The 12687-nt window shown below is 45.2% G+C and overlaps 1 protein-coding gene and 1 long non-coding RNA gene across 2 annotated transcripts in view; one reads left to right on the forward strand and one right to left on the reverse strand.

The window, feature by feature from the left end:
- Cep78 (centrosomal protein 78) overlaps nt 1-2709 on the reverse strand; it is a 28348-nt gene extending 25639 nt beyond the window's left edge. Inside the window, exon 1 of the mRNA XM_021659654.2 lies at nt 2327-2709. Within this exon, the coding sequence (XP_021515329.2) occupies nt 2327-2579 (253 nt within the window). The 5' untranslated portion in view covers nt 2580-2709. The remainder of the gene's footprint in view (nt 1-2326) is intronic.
- Nucleotides 2710-7978: 5269 nt separating this feature from the next.
- LOC132646733 (uncharacterized) overlaps nt 7979-12687 on the forward strand; it is a 28672-nt gene continuing 23963 nt past the window's right edge. Inside the window, exons 1-2 of the long non-coding RNA XR_009584995.1 lie at nt 7979-8366; nt 9246-9305. This is a non-coding gene — a long non-coding RNA (uncharacterized LOC132646733). The remainder of the gene's footprint in view (nt 8367-9245; nt 9306-12687) is intronic.

Consider the following 12687-nt stretch of genomic DNA (forward strand, 5'->3'; position numbering starts at 1 on the left):
GCTAAGGCACAGAAATGAACCATGTCCTTAAAAAAAAAATTACAAAGCCACATGAAATACAGAAACACAAACGAAGTACAGCATGGTTTCTTACAGAGGTAAGGAAGTTGCACAAAAGGATGGCTTCAAAAGAACCCTCAATCTGCACGCAGAGAAAGAGGGAGTGGGCGTGGACTGTGCAAAGGGATCCAAGCCTGGCACCTGCTGGACAGTATAAATACTGCAGGTGTGAGGGCTAGACCCTTCAGGACAGAAAGGTGAGAGAAATTCAGAAGCTGAGGCAAGTCTGCAAGAGTTGGTTTTTTTTTTTTTTAACACAAGTGATGAGAACCAAAGCTACCACTGGTACAATGAGGACAATTAGAAAAACATGCCCCACTGTTGGGCCAGTTAGACAAAGAGAATGAACAGAGACAGGCGCCTGAATCACAGATTAGGAAAAGCATCCCTTCCAGCCTAGTTAATGTGCAGCTCATTTTCCAGCGCCTTTGTAATGGAGGCAAACACTGTAGCTAAGCGAGACTGTTTACACAGAGGGGAATGAGTGCTAGTTCTGTGCTAAGTGAGACTGTCTGCACAGAGGGAGCAGCAAAGCCAGCCACAAGCTTCTTTAACACCACAGGCAAAACACTACTGAGAGAAAAATAAGTGGCAGCTAGGAGGTTAAACTCTACTGTCCATATCTACTGAATACATGGAAATGCTATGTCTGAAGAGAAATGGTCCACAGTCTTCTTGTATTCTACATAAAATACTAGGCAAGATGGGGTACGTTTGCCTTAATTCTAAGGTACCTTCATCTTTCCTTTAATCAGGTCATTACTATGGCAGCCGAGGGATTCTTCAGAAATACAAAATACTGTCCTTGAAGAAGTGCTGATAGATGGTACTCTACTCAGACCTAGCAAAGGGCCAGGCTTTCAAATACTCAACCCTGTCCCCTGGCTTATCACATCTTCCCCCTATGTTGGTAACTTGCAGACACTTGACATGTGAAACAAGCTTTAAACCTAAGAACTCACGACAGGCTTGTTTCAATGGCTCTTCATATATGTGTGGGGGTTCAAAATATGAGATTCAACCTCTGGGTTGTGTTTTCCTTAGGTGATACCACTCTTTAAAAAGGAAGAGAGCAAGCAAGCAAGAGAATTAGGCTCTGAGATGGCCAAACTGATAAAGGTGCTTGCAGGGAAAAATGTGAAGATCCAAATTTGGATCCTCAGCAAGATAAACACCTGAACTCTCTGGGAAGCAACAAGAGAGGATCCCTGGGGCAAACCAGCTAGGCAGACAATGGAATCAGAAAGTCCCAGGGGTTCCTCCTGCTTGAGGAAACAGACTGCAAAGCAATAGAGGAAGACACTCAGCATCCACCTCCATCTAGCGTCCATACACGAGAACATGTGCCCACACGTGCAAATGTGCACATATACAATTAATTGCAAATCTAAAAATAAAAGAGGAAGTGAAAATTCGATTAGATGCTGAAAGGATGGCTCAGCAGTTAAGGGCATTTGCTGTACAATCTTGAGGTCTGGAGTTCCAGATCCCAGGCCCCACATAAACTAGGCCTCAGGAGCAGGACTTTTTACTCCAGCATGAAAGGAGGTGGAGTCAAAAGGACAGCTGGGGCTTGCTGGCTTCCAGCCAAGCTGAGAAACCAGAGCTCCAGGTTCAAGAGAGACCCTGTCTCAAAATAATGGGTGGAGAGCAATCAGAGGCCACCTAACACCCTCTATTGGTTTCTGTGTGTACATGTGCCAACAGTAAAATACATAAAACCACATACACACACAAATCAGTAAGGAACATACATATTCGATGATAAGATTTTTGGTTGCTGGGCAAGGTGTTCATGAATGACCACAGAAGTACCACAAAGGCTTTGCTTGGGAAGTTATAAACTCGTTATCTGCACATAACCAGAACCAACTATTTACAAAGAGATGTTAATAGTCCCTTGGTCTGGAGAGATAAACATTTTTTTTTTCTATTCTTAACCCCCTCCTTTTCTGTATTAATCTTGCAATTAAGAATGAGGGGAGACTGTAAATTTAGAGCCCTAAACAGAAGAGGGCAGAGGCAAAAGCATTAACGGGTGAAACCCTTAGCTAAATTATCCTGCATATCCCCCCTCCTCGCTGTGATAAGGAGCAGCCTCGAGCCCTACTCCCTATCTTGACGACTCCTCCAGACAACCGCCCGAGGCGGCAACCTGCAAGGCAGACAGCGGCAAATAGTCCTTTGTGGCTGGGTGAGGCCGCTCAGCAGGCTGCACCGGGCGCCCTCCTCTCCGACCGAACCCTCACACCTCCCGGCCGCAGACCTGTCTCCCCGAGCCACGGCTGGAAGGAGCTCTTGATGGCCACCAGCGGCAGGTCGCGGTTCACCCTGAGCGTGCTGAGCAGCGGCGCCCAGTCCACCGCGCGCAGCCGGTCGGCGTTGAAGTCCAGCACGCCATCCCGCAGGCAGGCGCGCACGGCGGGCAGCGGCACCGAGTCCTGCAGCGCGCACAGGTACTCGTAGTGCGAGAAGAAGTCGGCCGCGCAGTCGCGCCGGAGCTTCACGGAGTCGATCATGACCGGCAGCCCGGGGACCTCCACCAGCCTCCCCGCGCCGCCTCCCGCCGCGCCCCGGGCGGTTGGCGCCTGCACCGCCCGCCTTGCGCGCCGCTGCCGTTCCAGCCGCCGGAGAGCTCCCGCGGGCGGCGTGCGCACACCGCGCCGTGCGTCGGCGCGCTCGCTGTGCGTCACAGCGCAGGCCACGCCCACTCGGCTGCGCCACGGACCGCGCGCCAACAGCCGGAGATGCTGAGATGAGTTCTAAGTCACTGATGGGTACCGCGGTTGAGGTTCGGTGGAGTGATGCATCTGAGAACGGGGGCTTGGCCTCGAGAAGATTCTTAGATGCACTCAATTGCTTGTGCTTCCTCACCGAGAGAAATCACAAGAGAAAATGTCCAACTCCGTTTGCAAACCAGGAGGCTTCCGTTGTTTCCTCTCGACTTTGGGTTAGACGAAGCTAAGAGTTTTAGTTAGTTACTTTCCTTTCCCTTTTTCTTTACCTTTCTTTCTTTTCTTTCTTCCTTCCTCTCTCTCTCTTGCTCTCTCTCTTTCGTGAGACAGTGTTTCTGTGTAACAGCCCTGGCTGTCCTTGAACTCACTTTGTTTATTAGGCTGGCCTCGAACTCTGTTCCGCGTTAGTTTTGTAAATGTGTTTCAGGGCAATTCCTGTATCACCGAGAGACCATTAAAAGGTTTTAGGAGAGTCAGTAGTGCAGCATAATAGCTATTGAAAGTAAACTTAGGATTCACTCAGCCGTGGTTAAGTTCAGAGTTGTGTGCCTAGGCGTTGTCGTGTTATTCAATTATACCTTGAAATGCACTGCTTTCGGGCGGAAACAAAGTAAACGCTGGGTAATAGCAGTCTGTTTCTGTCCTTTGAAGGAATTATTTATTGGTATGTGCCTGTGTGCTCTTTGTGTGCAACACCCTGGGATGCCAGAAGAAGGCGTCAGATCCCCTGGAGCTGGTGTTACACATGGCAGTGTGGGCACTGGGAACCAGACTCGGAGCCTCTGAAAGAAAAGGTGTCCCTCTAGCCCCCGTTTCAGTTACTTTTAAAAAGCGATTTGTTTTTATTTTTATTCAGTATGTGTGTGTGTCTGTGTGAATGTATGCCATGTGTGGGGAGGCCAGAAGAGGGCGTCAGATCCTCTGGAGCTGGGTTACAGGTAGTTGGGAGTTGGCTAACATAGGTGCTAGGAATGGAACCCGGGTCCTCTGAAAGAGCAGTAAGTGCCCTTAAGTGCTAAGCCATTTCTCTGAAATACTTCTCTTAAAACAAATTAAAAATTCCTGAGGTGTAAGTTTGATTTGCTGTTTATAGGGCGTACTATACTCAAGACATGGTATGAACAACTGGCTAAATGTCCACAGTTATCTGTGAAGTCTTTTGTGTTCACGTTCATTTCTTTTAATACTCAGTTTTGTAGTTTTCAGTCTGTCTGTCATTTGCAAATTGATGTTCCATAAATGCAGAACTTCATTTTGGCCTTTGTTCTTTTTGCATGAATGATCAAGATTGTGGCTAATACCAGCAACTAGTACTTTTTACTTCTGTGGCATTGTTTCATGCATTGTTTATTTTATTTCTGATACAGTGTCTTGGCATGTAGCCTAGCTGCGTCTGGATTCTGTCATCTTTCAGCTTCTGAGTTAGGCTTATAGGATGGCACCACTACACTGGGTTAATCTGTTTAAACAGATTCTACTTTCCACATGAGAAATAAACTGTTATGTATCTGCTTTACAGAGGTGCAGAGTGAAGAGTTGTGAAGTTAGCATAAATCCTGAGAACTGCCTTCATGTCCTGTGTTTGTATCCAGCCTCTAGAACAATGACAGTCCCCAATCAAGCTTTAGACACTGTGTTCCTAACATACCTTTCCCACTAGCTGAGTTCTACAACTTTTTACCAACACCGTGAATGCCACCCAGGCACTCACTCCACTAAAACCCCCTACCTATGGCCAATGACTTTTTTTTTTACAATATTTAAATCAAAATAGATAGTGACTTCATTTATCCACCAGCTAGCTTGGGATGGAGCATCATATGTCTGTGGGGAAGCCCCGTGGAACCATTCTTCCCATTGCAATCGCAGTCTTCTCCAACACTGAGACAACTGTCTCTGAGCTTGCAGTGCCTCCCTGCAGTGCATGTGTTAATATTTCTGCCATTTATACATGACCTATCAAATTTTCTCCTTGTTATACATGACCTATCAAATTTTCTCCTTGTTACTGTTCTCTGTGCTACATCGATGTCAACACATGGCGCTCTACTTTGTTTCCCTCACTGTGATAAAACACGGACCAAAATCAGCTTAGGAGAAGAAGGTTTTTTGTTTTGTTTTTTTTCAACTTACTGTCCCTTGATGAGAGAAGGGAGGTCAGAGACTATGAAGGAACACTGTGTATTGGCTTGTTCTCAAGCAGCTCCCACTTCTGTTTGGAGTTTTGTGGTTTGTTCCTTTGTTTTGTGGTTTGTTTGTTTTTGTGGATCATCAATCAAGAAAATCCAGCACCGGCTTACCACATGCCATTTGGTGGGGGCATTTTCTAAATTGAGATTCTCTCTTCCCAATCACTCCAGATTGTGTCAAGTGGACATAAAACTAGCCGGTGAACTAGCTAGCCTACCTCTCTGTTGAAACACGTTGTTGCTTATCTCTGACTTTCAGCTTCTAGATGCCTCCACTGAGTTATGATCGTTTTGTCAAAATACCGAATTTCATTGAATCAGGCGCAGAGGGTCACCCTGGACTGTACTGTAGGCACTCTTATGTTAACTGGCACATGGTTTCTTTTATTTTTCTCTCTGTATCACCTTGGCTGTATTGGATTCGCTTTGTAGAGTAGGCTGGCCTTGAACTCACAGAGATCCGCCTGCCTCTGCCTCCCTGGGTGCTGGGATTACAGGTGTGCTCCACCACAGCTGGCTATTGGTCACATTTCTTATTGCTACCATCTTCCTTATGACTGTTCACAACAGTCACCCCAAACCTCCACTAATCTTCAGATTATGCGCCATTCCACATCTCAGCAGATCACCCCAAGAGGACAGTTCTTGTTCTGACAGGTTTGTCTTTTTTTTTCCCTTCTAACTGTTGTTACCCTTCCATCTCTGCTTCACGGTGCCTCTGCCACCTTCCTCTAACCTGCTGCGACTTCCCATTGCTCTTAGGAAGCTCACAGGTCTTCACTGTGGAGTCCACACACGGGCTGCTGCTTGAGAGCTGTCTGTGTTCTCATGAGATAAGGAACAAACCCCTGGCACACATACAGTTCAGTCCTACAGACACTGTGTTTCAGAACAAAGCTTTTTGATAGTAGAAGCAGTGGTTACAGCCTGGAAAAGCTGGCTTTGTGCACAGGCCTGTGTGGAAGCCCTGTGTACCAGGCGCTACATCTCCTGGACAGGGTGAACACCAATAGTCCAGCCCACAGGGATATCCGGGGAGACTCTTACAGTAGTGTATTGTCACTCTCTGTGTAATGTGACTGACTTTAATATTCCCCTAATGAACACCTCATCTTTCTCATCTCAGCCCTTGTGTCATTTTAACAAGCAAGTATTTCCTCCAGCCCTGATTCATCATAGCCTTTCATAGCAACCTGTACCTCTTCTGTCTGATTGTCACCCTGTTTCACACGTGTTTAAGGTAAATAATTACCATTATGGTCCATGAAGAAGGGAATCATATCTATTCTAGTCACTCTTCAATCCCCAGCAATTAGGACAGTTTCTGACAATATCTATTTAATGAATTAGTATGTCCAGTTAATAACCCAAGCTCAACAAGTTAAGGACATCTCCCTTGCTCTTCCCATCTCCTTGCATCACCGGCACTTCACTTGCACCATTTATTCTATACTGGATTGCAAGGGCTGCTTCAAATGGCAGCATGTCAACCTATACCCAGGCTCTCCTTATCCTTGACCTTTCAAGCACTTATTCTCTGAATATATCCCCAAATGTCCTTATTATCTGGGATCTTGTTTCTGTAATAACATAGGTTGTTTTTTGTTTTTTTTTTTTTAAACAGAGTCCCTCCATATAGCCCTAGCTATTCTGGAAATCACCATGTAGACCAGGCCAGCCTTAAAATCACACAGAGATCGAGAGAGAGAGTGCTGGGTTTAAAGGTGTGTGCCAATGATAATTTAGGACTGATTCTACAGTCTACTATCCTCTTCCTTTAAAAATAAAATAGATATCCAAGAATTGTTTGATATCTTTGTTTTATTCTAAACTAACAACAACAACAAACTGTTGTGGCTTGCTAAATCAAAGTAGCTGAATTTGAGACAAATTCAATATCATTTTCTTCAAGGATTAACTCATCTTTCTGGGCTTAAGGTACTGAACAAGCAACACCTGCTGCCAGAATCCTGAAGATGAATTTTTCACCCAAGTCATTTCAGCTTTCAACAAGAGACCATTTTCTTAAACGTCATGTTGATGAGATAGTAAGCACAAACAGGCTTCATCTCATACCAGAGTCCAGTGTCACTCCCTTGAGTCTGTCCTGTACCTGATGACAGATTGCTGAAGGATTATTAATATTAAATATTGATTTATATTTTAGTAAAGTATAGTTACTCCCTAACAAGCTATATACCCAAATAACCACACAGAGAGACTAGGATTTATTTAATTAGCCTAGAGCACAATGCTGCACAGTAATTACTCCATCCTGAACTTCCAAGCCAGGATAGCTTCTTTCTATTCAGATTTACCACATTATACTTGCTTTTTAATCGTGTCCTAGGTCCAGCTCATTTCTGAAGTTTCCTGGTCCTCTCCTTATCAATCCTCCATTTCCTATCTTCTCTGCTCCCCTCACTGGACCAGGATGTCCCACCCTATTCTCTCCATTGCTCAGCATTGGCTGCTAGTTGGCTTTTATTGGCAATACAGAGAACAAATGGTGGCATGTTTACACAAACTTGAGACAGAAAATGCTTAGAATAAACATCAGAATGGAATGTCTGGATTGAAACCAGATAGTGTGGGTGGAGGAATCAGCATTCGAATGACAGGGGTCACCCTTACACAGTCCACAAGAACATTATGCCAACAACAGCTGATGCAAAGAATGGCCAGTTCCTTCCCAGTTCACCACCATGTGTCAAGCCAGAGATGGTTTTCAGAGAGGATTGAGCTCTATGCTGATGTAATAACTAACACCCCCCCTCCCCCCCACCAGTTTGAAACAGCTATGTCACTGTCACATTGACTATGCAGTCAGGAAGTTCTGGGGCCCTTCAGAGCGATGTCAACATTTCTAGAAAGTTGATAGACTTATTGCCAAGAACTTTTTCTCAAAGTAGCTGTGCTGGGGTGCAGGGGGGCGTTTTAAGGGGGAAAACCTACTAATACCACTCAGGTTGACATCTAAGACTCTCCAGGACTGACTTTGATGTGCTGTTGTTGCTGTTTTAATCCCATGGTCTACATGGGTCTTAGTGTCTACATCTTTGTTCCCTTCCAAGCCTGTCTGTCATGATACCCATTATCACCACCTGTATGCCTTTTTTCTCTGGGAAGGCAGAGGCTGAAGGGAGTCGCTGTTGGTAGACCTGTTTCACAAGAAAGGAAGGAAGTTCCTCAAATGACAGGAGACTGCACCACATACTTGGCTGGGGATTGCTGAGAGCCAGACACGGGCTTGGGAATAGAGTGCCTGAACTCATCACCCTGGCTGTGCTCACACTCAGTGCTCTCTGGGCTTGCTGTTCCTTCACGGTGCCTGCTGGACCTCAAAAGATTGGTTTTGCATCATGCCAGCGGCTGGACTTGAGTATGTTTTTGTTGTTGTTGTTGTTTTATATAGAGTTGGTACAGCCCACAGCAGAAAAGTTGAATGATTTCTAAAGGTTCAGTCAAAACAGACAGTCCAGCTTCTGCCTGCATCTCTTCTTGGGGGATGCTCACCTTTGGAAACCAACCACCATTTTGTGAGGGAAGAGATCACATAAAAGTTTCAGCTGGGGTTGAGATGTAACTCAGCTGTGGAGTGCGTGTCTAGCAGGCCTAGAGCAGCACAATACAACAAAAGAACCCAAAAAACAAAACAGCTGATAGCTATAGCTCAGGTCTCCGTCCACAGCTAGTCATAGCAGTATGCAGGCCTTGGAGTTGATGCCAGGAGGATGGGAGAACCTGCTGCAGGATGGAAAAGGGAGAATTAGGACATGAGGGACAAGTGCTGAAGGAAGAAGGATGCTCTGTTCCTGGGGCCTGATCTGCTTCTACTGCTAAGAAAGGCAGGAGACAACTGATGAGGACCCAATGGCCACACAGACTGTTTTCTACAAGGTATTTTGTCAAAGACAATAGAGTTGTCTCACCTGGGGCCAGGTGAGGCATTCCCAAAGACACCTCAATCATGTTGTCAAAGGCAGTAATGAGGCTGTGCTTCCTTATAGCCACATAATATCTGACTATTGTGAGTACAGGAGGTCAGAAACATAGGTGAACGTGCTTGTGTCTTCCCACAATGTCAGAGTTTATTGAATAACAATAAGTTCACAAGGTTTCAATCCCAGAATCTTGCTTTTCTTTGTAATCTAGTTGAGGTGAGCACAGGTACTTTTAATATAATTATAATAATAATCTTTAGTTATTAACTCATCACACTGTAAATAACTCTGTCTCTGTCTCTCTCTGTCTATTGCAGAATGGGTACAAAGGATTAAGGAGCTGCAGCAGCGTTTCAAGAGGTTTCAGAAGTAAACAGGTAAAGGTGTAAACAGAGTCCATATTGATAGAGTAAGGAAACCAAACCAGCCACCTGGAAGAAACTGCTACTATCAGGTCTCTGTGGATCACAGATTTGAGAGTAAAGCTGGGTGAGTTGAGTCCAGCTGCAGAGGCAAAAGAGCAGGACCAGGTCCAGCAAAATGAATCAGAAGACAGACGGGGTGAGGTCCAGAAAGGTGAACACAAGCATAGACAGCATCAAGACTAGTTTAGCTGAAGTCTCCAGGACGGCTGGGAGTTGGCCATTTATACATGCACTGATGTCAGCTGATAGGTCATGCAGGGCATTGCTATCTCAGCGTTAGAGGTTCATCTTAGGGAGTCCAGGTGAGGCAGGTGCAGTTTCCACAGCCTACACCTGCCTCTCCCCCCATCCCCAAGATGATTTAAGTATGTCCATGCTCTTTAGTTCTTGGTAACTTGACATAATAGAGTAACCTGGGAAGAGGGAACCTCTCCTGAGAAATTGACTCCATCTGATTAGCCTGTAGGCAAGCCTGTGAGGCGTTTTCTTGCCTAATGATTGATGGAGGTGGGGAGCCCCTGGTGGGTGGTGCCATGCCCAGGGTTTCTGGGTTGTATAAAACCAAAAACCAAAAACCACCAAACTGAACAAGCCATGAAAAGCAAGGCAGTAATCGATGTTCCTCTCTGCTTCAGGGCTTGCCCTGCTTGAGTTCCCACCCCAGCTTCCCTCAGTGATGGACTGTGATTGGGATGCGGAAGCCAAGTAAATGCTTCCCTTCCCAGGTTGTTTTTATCGTGGTCTTTAGATGCAATAGAAAGCAAACTAGGACAATTCCCATATATCCGTATAGCCTTAATTCACCTAAGCAAAATTTTAGGATGGCATCTTTTTTACTCCCAGGAATACATACTTTATCAGTCCTCTGCATGGGTGCTGTGTCAGAGAGGTGATCCTTTGTCCTCAAAATCGTATCAAAAGCTGCTTGTAAAATGAAGTTCCTGAAAGCACAGCACAGCCTGTAAAACCACTGCTCTACACAGTATGGAGTAACTTAGAGCAGGGACCAGCCTGATGCAAGCATTGCCATTTTAGAGATGGAAATGCTTGGAGAGTTTGAAGACTTTAACCCAGATTGCACAGCTAGTGTTACCCCTAGCTACACTTCTGGATGACTGGCTGGGTTTGCAGAGGGTGGAAGAGCCAGGCCACTAGCAAACAAAGGCAGTCACTAAGAATTTCCAGTACCTAGCTGCATCTTTACCCAAACTGGTTTGAAGCAGGTAACACACAGTCATCTATCCCATCTGCTTCCTACGCTGTCCAGAGAGAAGACAGGGCAAGCCAGAGAAGCCACTGAAAGATCCTGAAAGATGTGTTATTATGAAATGTAAAGCTACCACAAAGGGCTTCAGATGTGTCTAGTAAGGCTGTGAGGACTGAGGAGTGTTCCAGTAATGAAAAGCTGTTACTGCAACCTCCCTAAAGCTTGGGGGATTAAAAAGAAAAAGAAGTAATTACAGTATTTTACTCCCAAGTCTGTTTCTGGGCAGAGATCAGCAGGAGCAGTTGACACCAGTAATAGGGATTCAGCTCCACACCACAGCAGCAGCTGCCTGAGGAGTTCTATTCAGAAACCTCCATCCGGGTTTCAGGGCTTCAACAAAGAGATGGGTTTCAGAGCCAACCAAATGTGAAGCAGAGCTGGGATTTGGAGAGGTGGGGTGAGGGGGAGGGAGGGAAAGAGGGAGAAAGAGAAAGCAAGCAGGTGAGCGAGTACCAATAGGACAGGTGCTTGTGTCTTTACAATGAGTGAGTATATTCTTGTGGCTCTCTAGCTTGATGTCTCTAAAGGGTTGCTAAGAAACGAGTTTCCTCCTTTCTAATGTTGCCCAAAGTGTGCAGTTCAAAGCAGGGCTAAAGGCTCAGCAAACAGGGCTGTAGTAGATTTATGAGACACACTCTTTGCATTTAGCGAAGAGGAGAATACCAGAAACTCAAGTTTTATTGAGATCAGGCCGTGTTCACTCTACATTGTTTAAAGCAGGGATTTTTCAAACCATGCCTCACCCTGAGAGAGAGTCCATTTTACAAGCAGCTTTGACTCCATTTTGAGGACAGAGGATGGCTGTGTGCCAAGGTAGACAGGCAAACAACGCCATCTGCCAGGCACCACCCAGGCAGCACAGACTGATAAACTTATTCCTGAAAGTAGACTGGGCGCCACCTTATAAGCTTAACTGGGTAAACTGAGACTAAAGGGATACGTGGGCGTATTAAAATCACATCAGTGACACCAGACTGTTATGTAAGTGTGTGAAGCTAAGTGTCTGGCCCATGTCAGAGCCCAGCAAGTAGAGGCGATTCTGATTGACAGAAAGTTCAAAACTGTTGTCCCCCCCACCTAAAAAAAAAAAAAGAAATAATCTCATCGGCAGAGGTGGAATTTGCAAAACATGTTCCTGCTTAGCAATCAGCTGTACCCTGCTCCTGAGTCCCCATTCCTTGGCATCTAGCAGGAATAAAACAAATAAATATTTATAAAGGTACCAGAATCCTTGTTGCCTCAGCTCACAAAGCTTATGTACTAAAAGAGGTGGCACGCAGCCAAGAATGATTATGAAGTTGACAAGTTGAAATGAATTTTCATTTTTTAACTAGCCACAGACCCTTTAGAAAACAGAACAAAACATAAGGCAAAAAAAAAAAAAAAAAAAGGTCAGCACCAAATGTTTAAATTTATAACTAAATATTTCTTTCTGATGAAAAAAAAAAATATACCCACCCACACGCGCTCGTGTGACCAAGGCAGCTGAGACTTTGGTGGGTCTGTTTGAAGTCTACAGAGTTTTCTGGATTGAGGAAGACTTAGTTGACCCTTGGGAGCCACGCTTCCGAGTCTTGGTGTTTTTAGAGAAGAGATGCTGAGTTCTCTTTACTGGTAGCTTTTACTGAGCTTTGTGCATGCATCAGAGAGTCAGACGCCGTATGAATTTTAAAATAAACATGAATTTTGTCCACAGAGGTTCAACTTGGGTTTGCTGCTTTTAGAGTCAGTGCATGGTGATGGGAATGACGTTTTTATGTCGCTGTACTTCATTACTGTCACTGTTACTGCTTTGTGTGTGTGTGTGTGTGTGTCTAGTTCCAGGGATGGAACTCATATTCTTACACTTCCAGGCTTCTGTAGCAAGTGCCTTTACCTGTGGAGCCTTGTCTCTTCTGCACTCCCGCCCCCTTACTGTTTTTTAAAAAGGAATGTTCCGGCACTACTGGTAAATAACTCTTCCTCCCTTGAGCTTGCTAAAGTTAACAGACTGAATGCTAAGTGGAAGCAACCAGAACCCACGCTTGCAGATCTTCACACTTGATTTAGCTGGATTTCCTCCTTTGC

This window comes from Meriones unguiculatus, chromosome 1, assembly GCF_030254825.1.
Source record: "Meriones unguiculatus strain TT.TT164.6M chromosome 1, Bangor_MerUng_6.1, whole genome shotgun sequence".
NCBI lineage: Eukaryota > Metazoa > Chordata > Mammalia > Rodentia > Muridae > Meriones > Meriones unguiculatus.